This window comes from Panulirus ornatus, chromosome 33, assembly GCF_036320965.1.
Source record: "Panulirus ornatus isolate Po-2019 chromosome 33, ASM3632096v1, whole genome shotgun sequence".
NCBI lineage: Eukaryota > Metazoa > Arthropoda > Malacostraca > Decapoda > Palinuridae > Panulirus > Panulirus ornatus.
The window spans coordinates 23,250,549-23,269,013 of NC_092256.1; the positions used below are offsets into that span (position 1 = coordinate 23,250,549).

An 18,465-nucleotide genomic window follows, 5' to 3' on the forward strand; every position below is an offset into this window, starting at 1 on the left:
TTGATGGGCGGTTTGTGATGACTGTTGTGTGATGGGTGGGCGACCTGTCGTGGGTGGCTGGTACATGACGGGGGTGGCAGAGTGCGGGCGGTACCATTGTGCGTTTGTCACGGCAATCAGCAGGGGTGACGGGGGTCTCCCGTCACATATATGTTACCCGTCACACCGTCACACCAAGTCTTAGAGAATGGTGGAGACTCCTGGGGCTGGCCCGGGGCAAGGGAGGTAGAGGAAGCCATAAGGACGTAGTGCGATCATTATCAGGCAACGTATAATTAAGCCTTTATTCACCAGTTTCGTACTGCACCAGTTGTACTCCACCCTCTTCCCCTCTTATATTTGCCCGTTTTCTCTCTTGCGCCTCCTCATCGTGCCGCCTTCTGTCTACCGTCCAGCGCATCACCTCCTTCCCTTCTGTCTTCCCCTGCACCAGACACTAACCCTGTCAGCCTCTACCCCCGGCCTGCGGTGGTCAGGTCCACAGTAACCATACAAGAACAGAAAAAGATAAATAAGACCAGCGTTAAGGCAGACTGGCGTTGTGTGACGAGCAGGAGAGTGATGAAGTGGGTCGTGCCTGTTGCATGACGCCCGCCCGGTACCTGCCTGGACGGTGAGGGTGCACCATACCCAGTGTGTGGGACTCCGTTACTTGGAGGCCTGGTGCAGGAATACCTCGTCTTTGATTACATTCCCAGAGGGGAAAAAAAGGGGCTTTTAATGTTATAAATGCTAAATGTGTCCCTGAAAAACTTTTATCTTTTTTCTTGTATTAAACCTTGAGGTAGGCAACTAGTTTAATCAAACATAAGAACTACAATTCTCACTTCTGGAAGCATTTAGATCCTGTTGCATTGTGTCGCCTGGTTTAATTGTTGACGACACTTGTCATAAAGTTTTAAGGTCTTAGATATGTTATATGTTTCCCTGCCCTGCACTATATTATCCCCTGGATGACTGAGGTGTGGTATAGTCTTGCTATGGAATTCTGTTTGTCTCTTACTGTTATATTGCTCACTATTATAGGTAGGGTTGGGTTACCCTAAAGCTGTTCAACATTATTATTATTATTATTATTATTATTATTATTATTATTATTATTATTATTATTATTATTCTAGTAGTAGTAGAGGTAGTATCATTATTATTGAATCTTATATTAGCAGCTCGTCTTTGGCTAAGGGTGTTGTCTTCAGACCCCAGCCAGGAGGTAATTCCCTCTTGATGTTATTTCCATGTCATATCTTCCTCAATATGCCTTCGTCTGCAGCAGGTTGGATAACTCTACACTATATCCTTCATGGTATTAACGAGTGACTTTGTATGTTGGTTTACAGTGTCCTTCGGTCGGGCGTCAAGTGGACCGGCCTCAACCCACAGAACATCCTAGACAAGATGCGTGAGTTTGAGGGCTACGATAACGCCTTCCCATTCTCCTCCTTCGCTGACTTCATGAAGAGGGTGAGTACCGGATGATGATGATGATGATGAAGGTGGGGACCTGGTCGTGTGGGTGAACCTGGTGAGTACAGAATGATGATGATGATGATGATGGTGGGGACCTGGTCGTGTGGGTGAACCTGGTGAGTACTGGATGATGATGATGATGATGATGATGGTGGGGACCTGGTCGTGTGGGTGAACCTGGTGAGGGCTAGCCTTGGTGGTGGAAGATGGTGGTACGTAGTGTTATTGATGCAGACAGACAGACAGACAGAACATCTCTTTAATTTCTGACTTCCTGAAGATGTCTGGGAGAGATGAGAGGAGATAAGGAATATTGAGAAGCAGTAAGATAGGGAAAAGATATTGTTGAAAATATCAGGTAAAGGAGATGGATGGTGGCGATGGCTGAAGCGTTGAGGAAGTGTGGATTTTCCTAAACATAAGAAGAAGGTCGACCAGTCTGAGCTGCGAGCTTAGAGCTTTTGGCTTCAAACATCCAGCTTGGAGCCCCCAAGCTCAGAGACTCATCTTGATGCCGCCTGCATGGAGCCTGCACATTATCAGGGGTGTAATCTTACGCTGGCATATTTGAGACCATTCAGTGTTGTCATTATGTGGTACATGCAAATTGGAAGGCTTGTTTAATGTGCGGGGAAATATCGTATCATCGCTTACAGTCAAGTGTTCATGTAACTCGCTGTGTCATTAGTTTATTATGTATTTTGACCATATCGGTTGTGCCCGCACCACGTTGCCGTGTCGTATGCTCACCACACGCGTGTTCCTCTACACTCTCTCCTGGCTCCTGGGGTTGGCTCTGTTGTGTGCTCAAAACAGTGCATGATACTGTCATGCCGTAAGCTAAAGCCACTCAAAGGGTGTCCAAAACTTATACCAGGTCGAGAGTTGGGAAGTAGTTTCCTCCTGTGTCAGGATCACTTGGAAAATAGACCCGTAGCGGAGAGGTGAATGTGTTGACCTGGGAAGGGAGACGGGTTACTTACCACCGCACTAGTTGACCTGACCCGACCTCCGACTCCCACGGTTTTCACGTTCCTTCCCTCCCTAGGATATTAGACGAGTATTATATCGGCGTGACCCGGCCTGCTGACCTCCACCTATCATAACGAACTCTACAGCCACAGCGGAACTGAACCGTCCACACCAGGAACACCTACGTATCTTCATGTACAGTTGAATCTCACAATGTCCGTAGTACTGTGAGGAGAATATTAGAATCTGGAGCTCGACGATACAAGCCTTGAACACGACGGTCCAACCCCCATGTATGATAGCCTGGCCTTTGGAATGACCCCAAGAGTCATGCCATCACGGTAAGATGTTTATTTTGTGTTGTTTCCCAGTGGTGTGCTACAGCCGTTACTGTTGCCCGTAGTGCATGGGTGCGGTCACAGGCACGGACTTTCTTACGTCCTGGTTCAGTACGTGAGGAGCACCGCGGTAGAGTGTAAGCCTAAGAGGCTACGAGACCGTCCCTTTTGCGGTGGTGGCTGCGTCAGAGGCTGACAGGAAGGTACTTGCCTCTCTTGGGGGCACGAGCAACAGGAGCTATAATGCACCGCCAGGGAGGCCAGCTAGTCAGTCGCAAGCCCCGGGTTGTTGCCGGTGGCTTGAGAGGAGATATCAAGCCATCATCTCCAGAGTCGAGTCAATATCAGTAATTAATGGCGGGGTCGCCCGGAGACCCTGTTATTTGAGCGCACCGCCATGGGTAGCCAAGGCTGTCGGCAGCCCTCCTCAACCTGCAGCTTTTGCCTTCAATTTCTGGTGTTTTAACGTCAACTGAGGTCTCATTTATGCTCTTAAGGGCCCATAAGGCGATGGTTTTAGTAGGTAGAGGTGTGGACGTCGATGGTGGGGTGTTAAAGGTATAGTTTGTGAGTGGTGTTGGGGAGGGTTCTTATCCTAGGTGGTCCTCGGTGGTCCACGGTGGTTCGTGCTCTGTGGTTTTACCGTTTAATAAGTTGGTGAGGAAGCTGGTGATCAGGTTACTGGCCGTGGTCAGGGTTCCCGCCACACCTTCCGACCTCCAGTAATTAATATTCGTCTATTTATACGCTAGTTTCACATCTGGTGAGTTGTGATGACGGGCTAAACCTGGCTGTCTGACACTCCTGGTGGTGCGGGAGGCGAAGGTGAGGTGATTCAGGCTCAGTGCTCCCCGTGGGAGACAAAGATGGCTTTCCTACGGTCACCTCCCGACTGTGTCACCCGAGCCCAACGCTGCCGCTCCAGGAAGCCTCGCTGTTTCATTGCGGCTTGACTTACACGGCCGCAAGCCCGAGGCCGCAGCTGCCGCACGTAAGGCGAGCAGGAGTTGCGTCACCGGAGGAGCTGCAGGAGCCACGCCAGGGTTGCATGGCCGCCTCCCCTGGGTGGTCTGCCTGGCCACTCGCGCCTGGAAGGAGGCGTCTTAACAACCTACCGTAACTGCCGTAGTTTGGAAGGTGGTTAGCGACTGATGTTGTACCAGGCGGGCGCTCTGACCGTCGTGTGAATGATTTTCCTCACCGTTGCCTCCGTACGTTACCTTGTTCGCTGCTGGAGATAACAACACGAAGTCTGAGGAACAAGTTTCCGTCTTGAGGACCTTTGAAGCCTGGGATTATGGAAGGTGGGTCTTCCCTCCACAGGATGTCCTACTGGAGCAGGAGGACACCATGTGACGCCGACGTGAGTTCCTCCCTTCGTGACGTTGTGAACCCCCCCTACAGGAAACCCACAGGAGAGCCAGCCACCAGACGGTCCCTTCATCTGAAGCCCCCCACCTCCTGCCGTGTGTGTGTGACGTGTTGGCCCTTAGACAGCCACTGAGCACCCAGGGCACCACGTCCCCTCCTGTGACGTGACGTTCAGGCACGATCATGTACCAGCACGTCCTTGCCACGTACGTGGTCACTGGTCGTGAAATTCTTGTTTTTATTTTTCATCTCATTTCAGGTTCATTTAATGTTCTGTTTTGTTTTATATCAATTCTTGCATTTTTTTTTATCATAGAGTTTCCTCCTCATTCTGTTTTTTACATATATAGTTTCCAAATTCATATTATTTCATCTGTTATCAACCAGTCACATGTTCTTTACCTGCAGTGTTCTTGTTCATGTTTATCATGTTCCTCCGTTTTCTGATTCCAATTTTACATACATTTTTCATCACCTGCAAAACTTTCTTTCATTCTAGTGTTCCTAACCATTGTTTAATGATCCTCAGTGTCGTGTTTGATATCCACTTCCTATATTCTCATTTCCCTTGTTTACTGATCTATTTTTTTTATCTCATTTTCTTTCCTTTCTCTTCCGTTGTGTTGTTGTGTATACCCTTTTCCCAGTGTGATCTAGTTCCCGTGTCTTCATTTCCACTACCTTTCTCGTCCCCGTGTTTTTCACTTCTCTGTTGATCCAGTCATTGTATCTTCACCGCTTCACACACACACACACACACACACACACACCGGTATTTGCTGAGCTAACGTGGGTGTCTGTCTTCCTCCTCCCCGTGCAGGCGGGCATCACCACAGCCTACCAGGAGAAACCGTGTCTGGACCCCAGCGACCCCCTCTGCCCGGAGACTGCACCCAACAAGCACTCCAGACAGGTGAGTGTGGGGCCACCAGTGCCGCCCAGACACCAGTACCAATTGTAATCTGAGGATGGTGGGGGTCAGTTATGTACGTACCCTGATAGAATATAAATGTACATAGATATTAGGCTGATGGATCATTAAATATAAGTTGATAGATAACGCCACAGATAGCTGATAAGTAGGTAGATGTATAGATACTTGATGTATGCATGAGACATAGATATATAGAGATGGGTGGACACAAATATGTAGGTATGCAGATAGATGCACATAAGTTGGTAACGGCAGTCGTCAGCCAGCCAGCTTTTGTGTTGTTCATCAACTACCATCTTATGTTTATTACTAAAGTGTAAGTGATGGTAGACCTTCGCCTGGGAGGCTGAAGAACAAGCGACCAGTTATATAGAGAGATGTTCAGGCCAAAATAGCGAGTGTTAGGAGGGTATGTCACCTGTAGAACGACTGTCAATAAGTTTGTCTTGTGTGTGTTTGTGTGTACAGGCGCCGGACGTGGGGGCCGAGCTGACGGGCGGCTGCTACGGGTTCGCTGGCAAGTACATGCACTGGCCCGAGGACCTGATTGTGGGCGCCACCACCACCAACAAGACCGGCCACATCGTCAGGTAGGTCCTCCTCCTCCTGCCGCCTCGGGGGGCTCCTCCATACCCTTGGCTATTGTCATAGAAATGTGCTCTGGGGGAAAACTGGAGCCGACGGTGTTGTGGAAAGTGGTATGGAAGGTTGTGTTTTAGTTGTGGCTTATGGTGCGGTAATTGTGGGCCGTGGAAGGTGGTGTTGGATTTATAGAGTGGAATATTGCATGGAAGTTGTAGGTTGTGAAGGGTCACATGTTCTCTGTACAGGGGATGCAAGTGTACAAAAGTCCGGGTTATTCTGACAAACTGATTCCGTCTGTGAACCTATGTTGGTGCTGTGTGTGATCATATATTTGTGTTGTGTGTGATCAGATGTTTGTGTTGTGTGTGATCATATATTTGTGTTGTGTGTGATCAGATGTTTGTGTTGTGTGTGATCACATGTTTGTGTTGTGTGTGATCATATATTTGTGTTGTGTGTGATCAGATGTTTGTGTTGTGTGTGATCAGATGTTTGTGTTGTGTGTGATCACATGTTTGTGTTGTGTGTGATCATATATTTGTGTTGTGTGTGATCAGGTGTTTGTGTTGTGTTTGATCACATGTTTGGGTATATGATATTGTATACCACTGTGCAGTGCGGGTTGATCATCATTGTGTCCCGTGTGCCTCAGGGCGGAGGCGTTGCAGAGTATGGTGCAGCTGATGGGCTCCAAGAACCTGTACGAGTACTGGCAGGACGACTACCGGGTACACCACGTCGACTGGTCCCAGGAGAAGGCTACTCTCCTGCTGGAGGCGTGGCAGAACAAGTTCACGGAGGTAGGTCATTGAGCACCCAGGCAGGCACGGTCACGGACCCGCTGCTGGCGAGTTGTGATGCGTAGTGCTTCCGCAGGTAGGTACTCTGGGCCCACGTTGTCCCTGCTCTCTGTTACTCCTACGCACCTGGTCGTGGTTCTTGGTAAGTATCAACAGTGGTAGCATTTAACGGTACTGTTTCCCGTTGAGGTGGTTCTGTTTGTTGACACTACGTGTTATGGTTCCTGAAGTGAAGTAGATTTTGTGACATGTCACTACATTTATCGTCAGTTTCCTCCATGTATTTTCCTGAGGTAGACCCTTGTAGAGGATAACAATGGCAGTGATACAGGCAGGAACACCTTCACTGGTGTGTATGGTGAGAGTTGTGCCACGTTATGCTGCCGAGGTTGTCTCTCTCATCAGCCCAGGAGTTCCTCTGCCCTGCTAGGACTCGTGCATGAATGATTACCTGCAGTAGAGGTGCCTCTCGTTACACCGGCGGGAGGACTACATCTCTTGGGGGTCTTGTCATGTTGCCTTGCACGAGACGATGACCTGCAGTTGCTGTGGCACTTCTCCTCAGGTCCACTGCCACACCACCAGAACCTCGACCTCTCCCCTGACGCAAGAGGCGCACCATCTGTGTCCTGGGGCAGAGCTCACGTCAGAACACACTGCCCATCACACAGAAGCAGGACGCAGTCCTCACCTCCTGCCTCCTGGCCCACTGGTGCCTGAAGCACCAGCAAGGCAGTATGTATCACGTTACAGCTGGTGTAGGACGCCTGTTGCTCCGGACTACGAGCCTGGCTCACATGCTGCAGGAGGTGTGCGGGGTTGGCATACTCAGAAACCATCATTGTCAGTTTCACTTCTGAGATACGAACCAAGTCCCATGAATGCACACGAACGAACGAAGAATGGCAGACTGCAACACCCACCTCCGCACCAAACTCTTCAAGCAGAAAAGAAAAACAGACAACAGCTCCAACTTTGCCTTCACACAACATGAATTAACACAAGCAATTCCCCGAGCATTGTTCCCTTGTGGATAACATATGCTCTTCTTAATGATGCAAGAGAGGAAGGGGGGTGGGGTGGATGGGGGAGGGAAAGAAGATATATTTGAGAATTAATTAAATGAGGAGTGAATTAACGCGATTTATTCTGGGTCAGAGCTCACCCTGCCGGGCCACAACCAGTATCCATCCTTCCCTGACACTCCCAGCCTCCTATTTGGATATGTTGTGGTACGATGTGGCTGGCCGGCATAATTAAATACGGGTTGGGGGTGAGGCGGGCAGGTTGTGGGCGGTGGAGGTCGTGTGTGTATGTGTTTACTATTTGTGATTACTGATTGTGTGTTACGGCGAGGGAGTTTTACACTCGTGTCTCGTTATCTTGTATGTATATACCATGTCTTTCTTTTCCTCTGTGTGTACACACACACACACACACACACACACACACACCACAGCCCAAGTCAGCTACCCATTTCTCGACCAGCCGCGAAGGGAGAACGAACACTTGGGTTGGGTGTAGGCCGACTGCTGCGCCCAGGATTCGAACCTATGCTGAATAATGGTCAGAGATACGAGAGAGATTTGTGCGTTGTGTATCTGGGTGGTCCGCGAAAGGGGGGGGGGGGGGGGGAACGGGCCTCCTGCGACCAAGTGTCATATTCTCTCTCTCTCTCTCTCTCTCTCTCTCTCTCTCTCTCTCTCTCTCTCTCTCTCTCTCTCTCTCTCTCTCTCTCTCTCGTACTGGTCCTGCTTCGTCCCTCATCTGCCTCACCCTCGTGTCTTGGCCTGTCCCCGAGAGCCCCTACCTCCCTCCAGCCTCTCAGCCACGTCTAGTAGTAGAGCGTCTCACTATAACTCATTTATCCTAACTCAGGTACAGTCATTTCATTCTTCCCTTCCTCTGGACTTTATTATTTCATTATTTTTTATTAAACTCGGTCACGAAACTTGAGATGTACATTCTCGTTTTGGCCTGATGTACCCTATGTTGAGAGAGAGTGTGTGCTAAACGTTTCCTTATCCACGTAGTGGAAGACGATCCTGGTATTTACCAGTAGAGAGTTTTGTAGGAACGAGTAGGTACACACAGGCAGTTGGCCTCCCGGGGAGGTGTGCTGGGAGGAGGTGTCATGCATGGAGGTACAGCAATGTATACCGCTGACGAGACACGTAACACCATTTAGTGGGTCTGGGTTGTAACACCTAAAACATGATGAACTTAGCCCAGCGGAGGAGCACTAGGGGCGGGTCTGGCTGCAGGTACTTGGGAGAAGTCGTGTTGGTAAGGCCCTATATTACACCTCCGCCAGTATGGGGCCTATTACACCGCAGGTGAGGACGGACATGGCTCTTTCTGGCAGTGCATCACATAGATGATGACCTACCATGAAGACAACTATGTATGTTGTAAATGTTGTTCACCAGGTGACTCATGTGTTCATGGTGTGTGAGGTTGAACATCCTCCCCAGACCAGAGGGTGCGACAAGGCTCGTGTTGAACACGGTGACACACTACTCTCTCGTCTTGCTATGGAACAATGATAGTATCTGTGATGTGAATGTGTTAGTGGATACATTGTGTAGAAGTCTAATCTCGTGATCCGCACATGTAAGTATACAGCAACCAAAGGTAGGTTGGAACTAATGCATGTTTCCAGAGTTATTTTTTCTTAATCAATTCTTCTCGAGTTAATTGATTCATAAGATTAAGTATTACGTAGAATGTTTCAGCTGCAGTTAATTTCTTTACCTCTTACTGTACATTGTCTGAGGGTTGGATACAGAGATCATAACACATACTACGCTGTGTTCACTCTTAATGATCGCCAGAAATTGTGAAATATTGTGTAAGGCTTTTAGTTTTTTGAGGATATCATCTTGACTTGTTATTCTATAGTGTCAGTTTGACCACAGACCATTAACCTGATCAGACCATAGCCTAGTGGTCAGGCAAGGTCTCTGAACCACTAGCCTGATCTTACGACCCTTCAAGTTGATCTGCTTTGGCCATACTTGACCAAATGAATCGACGAACCATTGAATCATGTGTAACCCATCAGACGAACCATTGAATCATGTGTACCCCATCAGACGAACCATTGAATCACCCTCATACCCACGGACATATAGTTAAATCATCCGTATCTGTAATCCACAGACAAGCCAATAAACCATTGCTAACCCACAAATCTTGAGGTCATATGCAGCTCACCGTCCAGTCAGAGTCATGCACCAGCCACAAATCAACCAGGGAACCATTGATAAACCACAGGTTAATCATAGAATCATTCATGCACCACAAACCAGTCATTAAGTCATGCAGCAGCCAGCCACCCATCATGCAGCACATTTGACATCACTTACTCCATGTTCCTGCAGGCAGTGCTGACAGAGACGCAGCGGCTGCACAACGAGACGCGACCCTACCGGCTTCTGCCGTTCTCCAGCGCGGCCCTTGATCACCTCCTCAGGGACTTCTCCGAGGTTCCCGCCTCCAGGGTCGCCCTCGGCTACGTCTTCATGGTCAGTATCTGGCAGGGAGGGACCTGGGTGTTGGTGTAGGTTACGGTAGCGGGAGTTGGTCTCATTGCCTTGTCGTCGGACCTCCTCCGTTAGCCAGGAGTATAATGCCTTGGTACATACATGATGGTGCCGGGGGAGTATTGTGTGAGGCAGAGGACACTCACACAGGACTTGCAGTTAATATCTTAATATTACTGTCATGGAAAACGTTGTCATTTCTTGTTTACCTCAAAGAAAGTAACTAACACCTTGTTTAGTTCCTGCCTGTGATGATCCAGTTTGATTAGGTAATCCGTCCATTATGTTTACGCATTGTGACACAGTTAGAAACACGAGGTTATTAAGCCAGTCAGCTGGCTGGACCAGGCAGGGGTGATGGTGACTGTGGTTGGTAGCACCGATCACGGTGATGACAGGAACCGTGTTGAGTGTGTACTAACGCTGCCCCTCCCGCTCTCTGCTGCAGCTGGTGTACGCCTGCGTGTCGCTGGCGCGGCTGTCGGACTCCGTGCGGTCGTCAGCGGGCCTGGGCCTGGCCGGGGTGCTCCTGGTGGCGGTGACGGTGGCCGCCGGCCTGGGGTTCTGCGCCCTCCTCGGCCTGCCCTTCAACGCCTCCACGACGCAGGTGCTGCCCTTCCTGGCGCTTGGCCTGGGCGTCGACGACATGTTCCTGCTGGCGCACACCTTCACGGAGACCGCCGACAACAACCTCATCCCTTACCAGGTGAGTGCCACCCCCCGGAGCTGACCCACTCAGCTTGTCGTGTGCTAGGCCCCAGCTTGCCGTGTGCTAGGCCCCAGCTTGTCGTGTGCTAGGCCCCAGCTTGTCGTGTGCTAGGCCCCAGCTTGTGTGCTAAGCCCCCAGCTTGCCATGTGCTAGGCCACGTCCCTGGTTGTGTATTGGTGGGTAAATGACCCACTCCAGCAAGATACTCGACACATCGTAAAATGAAATGTTCTTATGTGTGGTTGAGATGAGGTATGCTTCATGTATTGGCCAGGTTGTGCGTACATGTCCCCCAGTTGTTGGAACATATGCGACGCGCGCCACATATTGGGTGGATATCGGCCAGATGTTAGGTACATACCCACCAGACTATATACCGACCAGAAGTTGGACATATGTCCAAATATTGACTGTATTCTGACCAAATGTTGGACATATGTCGACCAAATATTGACTATATGCCAACGATATGTTGGACACATATCCACCAGATATTGAGTAGATATCGACCAGATACTGGACACACACACACACACACACACACACACACACACACACACCAAATATTTAGATACAGACTAGCGCGGCCTGGGTCACACCTCGGTCAAATCTCCTCCACCTGCGACACAAAGGTTGAGCTGAGCTTGGCGTTAGACGTCGAACACCACCCCGCCCACACGACGCCCGCCCGCCCCTGCCCGACACGCTGGGGCGTGGGTGTAGGACGGTGGGCGGTCGTTGTGGTGCGGGCGAGGGCAGCAGATGAGCATGTTATCCTGGCGGACCGAGGCGTAGGAATGAAGACCTTAGAGACCCGCGGTCATTGAAGACAACAGGTACCACGATGGCCGTCGCTGGGATAGCCATCTCCTGAGACTTTGGGCCCAGTGTCGCCTGGGACGGAGGTGCGGTCCCGGCCCCTCCAGCCACGGGGATGGAAGGGTTAGATTGAGGTGGTGGGGTAGGAGTGGGATAGGCTGGTGTTAGGTGTGGGCTGCTGGCTCCGTAGGGGGTCCCACACCTCCGCTGTGTCCCGCTGTACCACTGCTATCTATGTCATCTGAGACGCCGCGCCGCAAGCATCTACTCTCTCTCTCTCTCTCTCTCTCTCTCTCTCTCTCTCTCTCTCTCTCTCTCTCTCTCTCTCTCTCTCTCTCTCTCTCTCTCTCTCGTACAGTCTGTATCATGACGCTTCCCTCACCCACCCAGCGTGCACCCGTGTCGTCCAGTCTGCGCCTCTCCTCCACTCCATCCCCGTGCTACGTGTCTGTGTGGCTCCCGTCGCCTGAGACAGACACACCATTGATGTACATATCTCGTACTACCTCCACCCACCCCTCCCCCAACTGCCCCCTTGACCAGCTTACCTGACCCCCCACCCGCCATTATGTCCCCCTACGTGTATACCACACACCTTCAGCCATGGTATACACGAAGATAACATTAACATAAGGAGTGGTAGTGCCACTGCTGCCTCATATATCATTTCTTCCTCTTCGTCAACTATTATTTACAAAACTTTTTTTTCAGTTTCCCATTTTCTGTTCGCTTTTCCGTACACCATAAATTTGTACATCAAGAAAGTGTACAGCAGGGTGCCCGTGTTGACGCGCCTCGTTTTTTACACCCAGTGTTGTGAGGATCGCACTGTGTCTTCCATCCCCTGTCTTCACACACACACACACACCCTTAATTTCTCCTCATATCTGAGATATTTTCAGTCTCTAACCTCTGGAGGAACGGCAGATTTCCCGGGAGGTCTCCACCTTGTGTGTGTGTGTGTGTGTGTGTGTGTGTGTGTGTGTCTCGTGTATAGTAAGCCTGCCTGCCCGTCCTCTTGGTACATGGTCTGGTGCGGGAGGTTGTGTAGCCTGGCTTGCTTGGCAGTGGCCTGTCGTCTGCCTTGCCCTAGTGTCGCCCAGGGTGGGCTGCTCTTACCCCCCAGGAAGATTGTGGTGGTCTGATTTCACTTGGTCTTTGATACTGAGTGGTGGAGTGGCCCCCCCACCCCCCTGGAGGTGGTCCTCGTCATGGTCATGTTGTATGGCTTGCCATGATGATGATGATGTGTAGGCCACTGTGGTTTACTGCGCCGTCGGTATGGCCTGGTTGGTTCGTCACCTCGCACGTGGGTCTGTTTGCCTTGGTTCTTGCAATGTTTAGTTCTTTGACCTTCAGGCAGGGTTCTCCTTCCGCCCTTACCTTGACACAGGAACAGTCCTGCCTCTGTACTTGCCGTAAGTGGAATGCAACTTTGAGGTATTTGGGCAACTAACCAATTTTTTTCTTTCATTTTTGGGTGAATATCGCATGATTTTCTTCCTTGATGTATACACTCAGTAAGCGGCGTGTATCGTGGGCTGGTGTTGGTGTGCAAGTGTGGCCTGAGGTGGTGTTGGTGTGCTGGTGTGGTGTGGCGTGGCCTGGTGTTGGTGTGCAGGCGTGGCGTGGCCTGGTGTTGGTGTGCTGGTGTGGCATGGCGTGGCCTGGTGTTGGTGTGCAGGTGTGGCGTGGCCTGGTGTTGGTGTGCATGCGTGGCGTGGCGTGGCCTGGTGTTGGTGTGCAGGTGTGGCGTGGCGTGGCCTGGGGAGGCCTGGTGTTGGTGTGCAGGTGTGGCGTGGCGTGGCCTGGGGCGACCTCCCTGGAGTGAGCACAATAACAATTTGTCGGGTGCGGTGCCTCGTGGCGGATGGTGCGGGATAAGGCTGGCCGTGATGGATGGTGGCCCGGCCTGGCCTGGCCCAGCCTGGCCGCTGATCCTCCGATACTGGCTCTGTGGTGCTGGGAGAGGGATGGGGGCGCAGGCAGGTGATGGGTAGAGAGGAAATGGAAATGTCAAAGACTGCGGAGGAAGAGCGATTGACGGTGACGCAAGGATGATGACTACTTGTCACGACTTAGTATACCCTCAGCTAACCTACCCACGCCCACAGCTGTCTTGCTCATACCCACCTCCACTCCCACAGTTAACTTGCCCGTGCCCAGCCCAGCACCCACAGCTATCATGCCCAGCAAGACGCTCTTCCTTCTCGCTCAGCCGTCCACAGCAGATGCGACCGCCACCCAGAGCCGGACACACTGAGCCACCCACACGGACCAACAAATCAAGACATAATTTTCCCAGAGAACTAGTTTTCCTCGAGATTTATTGTGTGCAACGTGACCCCGCCTCACTGGCCCGTCTCCAGACAGACAAACAAGTGGGCACACAAGATACTTAGATAGGAGGGAGGGCGAGGGTGGAGGTGGACAGCCAGTGTACAGGTCTGCTCTGTCAGGAAAGATTTACGTTACTCCTCTCTCCTCTTCACCTTATATATATATATATATATATATATATATATATATATATATATATATATATATATATATATATATATATATATATATCGTCTGCCTTAGTTCAGCCTATTGACAACACGTCGTTGCCTTCCCTAACCTGCCACCCCCCGTATACCACACCGATCCATTTCATTATATCCAGTGCTGCTGGAACCTTCCCGCCCTCCTGGCTGTTCGGACCTCACCAACCCAGAGTCCCTTGCAGTCGATCCTTCCATCTCGTACACAGTCTTTGCTCCTCCACGTCTCACACATGTGTTCGTCAGTCTTCTTCGTCCGTCTCTTCTATGCGTCCGAGTAAGTTCACCCCACCCTGGATGGCCTCCTCAGTCACAGTACACTTGCTGCTGCACCTGTTACTGGAAGCTGACATTGACAACATGGTCAGTCCATCTTGATGTGTTTGATGATATTTAAGGTACCGTCCAAATGTCCGAGACTTAGATATATACTAGTTTAAGGTCTCATGACCAGGTTGAAATTTAATTCTTCGATTTTTAGAAGATAGTACAAGTATTCATTCTGTTGGTGTAAAATTGGCATGGTATATTGATTTATATGAGACAAAAACCGTATGAACATATGATGGAAGCGGGTCGAAGATGGGTAAACCAGTTCTCATGGTTTGTCTAGTCAAGTATTGGTAGGGATGGGGTAAGATGGAGGCTACAGATGTGAGGGAAGTATGAATGGTGGAGAAATGGAGAACATTGTGACACGTGCGTGAGTCGAAGGACCTGGGATGTGGCGGGAGAGGAGAAGGTACAGTAAACATTAGTGGAACAGAGGATGGAAACATGAACACCAGCAAAGGAAGAGGAAAATGTAACAAAAAGAAAATGAATAAGAGACATAAAGAATTACAAAGGGCGGAAGAGGTAGAGAAAAAGGGATACAGAGTGGAGTAAAGATGGTGAGTGAGAGATGATGAGGATTTGAGATGGAAGATGAGGATCAGAAGACACCGGAGGGAGGAAGGGAGAGAGTTGCTGGGGTCGGATGGTTGAGGGTGGCACCCGGCAGGGCAGGAGGGGTCGCTTACACCACAACCAGAGCCGCCACCCAGCCAGTGATAGTATGGCCGCGTACCATATATTATCGTGATTTGGATCTTGCAGCCGGACGGCCTCTTGGTCAAGTTACTTTAGAAGGGTCTCCGCTGAGGATGAGGACGAGCCAGCAGAGTGAGGCCTCACGCTCAGGCTGACGACGGGGAGTGAGAGACTGCAAGATGTGAGGGTGAGAAGGTCCTGGGGGTGAGGAAGGAGGAGGTAGGGTTGTGAGGCTGGTGCGTCAGGATAGGAGGAGATGCTCAGTGAAGACGGTATGGCTCCTCCCATGCCTACACCGCCGGTCTGCGGTGACCTACACCCCTCGCTCCCATCCTCCTAGCTACCACGTGCATAGAGCTATTCAACACCACCGATGGAAGCTGCTGTACCATACCCGCCACCGTCACCTCCTCCAGACATCCCTCGTCCCTGCCACAGCCGTATGAAGGCCGTCCCTGCTAGTACAGACCGCTGCAGGACTGGCCCCCATATCCTAGTCATTGTAGAAAGCATCAGTAAGCGGTAGACTGCCACCCTAGTGTGTATGTCAGGACTGTCTCAGTCCCTCCTCCCTTCCTGTATTATAGCCCTGCTCTCTGTCTGGTCTGTAGTTTGAATGATTTCAGGCTTCAGCCGCTGTTGATTGGCTTCATCATTTATTATCATTATTACACGTACACATGTGTTTATTTATTTATTCTTTCATTTATGCGCACACATATGCAAGGTTTAGAGACGGGGCAACACGAGTGTACAGGTCTCTCCACACACACACACACACACACACACACACACACCAGTGGGCCTAGGAAGCCGCACGCAGGACGGGCCGGTTCCCCTACCATCTTGGTCTGGTCGCGTCTTCGTACACGGCCAATATTTTGACGGTGACATCTCACTCCGGCCGAGAGAGAGAGAGAAGGGGGGAGGGGGGGAACAGGGTGGAGTGTGGCGTACCACTGTTCTGCCTCCACCCCACCTACCCCCCCCCCCCCACCCCCGCCCCCAACACACACACACACACACACACTGGCCCACGGTAATGGCTAACAAAGGGGTTGGGTCTCGGCCTCTTACCTTTCTGGTTAGTGGAAGGGCTGGAGGAGAGGGCTTGGGTGGTGTGATTTATCTGTTATTAGCAGCAGTGTGTACCAGGCCAGGTAGGGAGAAAGTCTGTAGTCATTACTGTATTGTCTCTCTCTCTCTCACACACACACATGTTCCTTCTTCCCTCCCATCCTTCGTCCACAGCCTTCCCTCCTTCCCACCCCCAGGCTACCCTCCCTCCCGTCACATCACCCACCTCAACCCTCCTCCTCCTCCTCCCTCCCTCCCCTCTCAGTGGGCGCCGTGCATCACTCAGGTTGTCACTGGTCACTTACCCCCTACAGGAGCGTGTGGGTGAGGTGGTGAAGCGGGCCGGAGTGTCTGTCGTGCTCACCTCCGTCTGCAACGCCTGCGCCCTCTTCGCGGGAGCACTGGTGCCCGTTCCTGCTCTGCGGACCTTCTGCCTGCAGGCGGCGCTGCTGGTGCTGGTCAACCTAGTCTCCGCCCTCACTGTCTTCCCCGCCGTCATGAGTCTGGATCTTCGGCGGCGTCAAGCTCAGAGGTCGGACATCTTTTGCTGCCTGCACGGCGGCGGCCACAGCGACCAGGTGATTCCCCTGCAGCAGCACCAGGCGGCCGCTGAGGAAGGTAGGAGTCGAGTGCGACACTCCCGTCAGCCTCCACCCACCGCAGACCGCACGAGAAAAGCCACGGTGACTCGGGCTTTACCTCCCCCTGGAGGAGGCACCGTGACCCACGTGGTGCCTCCTGTCGCCCCTCGGGAGTGCTGGGGGGCGCCTCCTGACCCTCATGCCCCATCAGCGCCATCCCTAGAGTCCATAGCCACTGCTGCCTCCACCCGCGACCTTGTTGGCGGCAGGAAGAAGTGTTCCGGCCTCTCGCGGGCGTGGACGTCGGCGGTAAAGTTCTGGTCGGGTTGGAGCGTGGGCAACCTGGCGGGCACGGTTTACGGGCCGGCGCTGACCCACGGGGCCGTTAAGGCGGCCGCCGTGGTGGGTCTGATCGTGTCGGTGGCGGCGGCGGCGTGGGGCGTGAGCCGCGTGGAGGACGGCCTGGACCTGACCGACATAGTTCCCCGACACACGCCGGAGTACGCCTTCCTGTCGGCCCAGCAGCGCTACTTCGGCTTCTACAACATGTTCGCTGTGACGCAGGGCAACCTGGAGTACCCGAGCAAGCAGCCCCTCCTCCACCACTACTACGAGGCCTTCACCAGGGTCAGCCACATCATCAAGAACGACGACGGAGGACTGCCAGAGTTCTGGCTCTCGCTCTTCAGGGATTGGCTCATTGGTGAGTACTGTCATGCCTTCCCGTGACTCTCTCTCTCTCTCTCTCTCTCTCTCTCTCTCTCTCTCTCTCTCTCTCTCTCTCTCTCTCTCTCTCTCGCAATGGAACAGACCCTCTGCCATGAATTATAGGTGAGTACCGCCCTTCTCTTAAACCTTATCGGTAATGCAGCTTTTATTTACGGGACCTTTACCATGGCTTATCGCGAACATCCCTTCTTTAGGGAGCCTGTACCGTGGCTTATCCCTAAGGCCGTTGTATCACGGCTTATCAGTGAGTACCGCCCTTATCTAGGGGCTGTGAAAAATGCTTTAGTAATGAGTACCTCTCTTCACGAAGGCTTGCACCATGGCTTATCACTAAGGTCTGGCCCCTCTTGTATAGCCCTTGTACCACAGCTTATCGTTGGGCACGACCCATCTTCAGTGCCCTGTACCATGGTCTGCGGTGAGTATCTCATCCCACTCGGCTATATTGTACGAAGCTTCACAAGGAAAGCACGAGTCAGCAACGCATGGCTGGGGTCAGGTGGAAGCAGGTACAGGAAGCGCCCACGTCAGGAAAGGTAGGCACAGTGTGGACGGCACGCTCCCAGTGTGCGGTGGGAAACGACATAATGTAATGTCGATTGTGGGACACACAGAGAGATCAGAATACAATACAATAGTATACGACACGCGCACCATACAGATAACGTCCTCCTTGCACTAGGCAAGGTACAGAGTAGGCCTGGGAGAACATCAGAAAATGGGTAACAGACGGAGGCTTTTATGTAACAGTTACATGACCTGGCAGTTATGTAATTTTAGTTTTGTGTCGCTTAACATGGGGGACATACAGGCAGGTACAGAGGTTTCACAGGAGGTCTGGGGTAAGTCTTGATATGATTAACACATTCATGTGCATGATATAGCATGACTTACCCGTATGATGCGTCCCTGCACCTGGGCTCACAAGAGAGGACCTTGATCTCACTCTGGGGGATTTCTGAT

At 51.5% G+C, this 18,465-nt stretch overlaps 1 protein-coding gene across 1 annotated transcript in view; it reads left to right on the top strand.

Annotated features, from left to right (window-relative positions):
- Positions 1-18,465, top strand: part of ptc (protein patched) — a 123,369-nt gene that overhangs the window by 85,341 nt on the left and 19,563 nt on the right. The window contains exons 6-12 of the mRNA XM_071681921.1: positions 1,338-1,461; positions 4,969-5,061; positions 5,551-5,672; positions 6,320-6,467; positions 9,851-9,994; positions 10,461-10,718; positions 16,507-17,476. Of these exons, the coding sequence (XP_071538022.1) occupies positions 1,338-1,461; positions 4,969-5,061; positions 5,551-5,672; positions 6,320-6,467; positions 9,851-9,994; positions 10,461-10,718; positions 16,507-17,476 (1,859 nt within the window). The remainder of the gene's footprint in view (positions 1-1,337; positions 1,462-4,968; positions 5,062-5,550; positions 5,673-6,319; positions 6,468-9,850; positions 9,995-10,460; positions 10,719-16,506; positions 17,477-18,465) is intronic.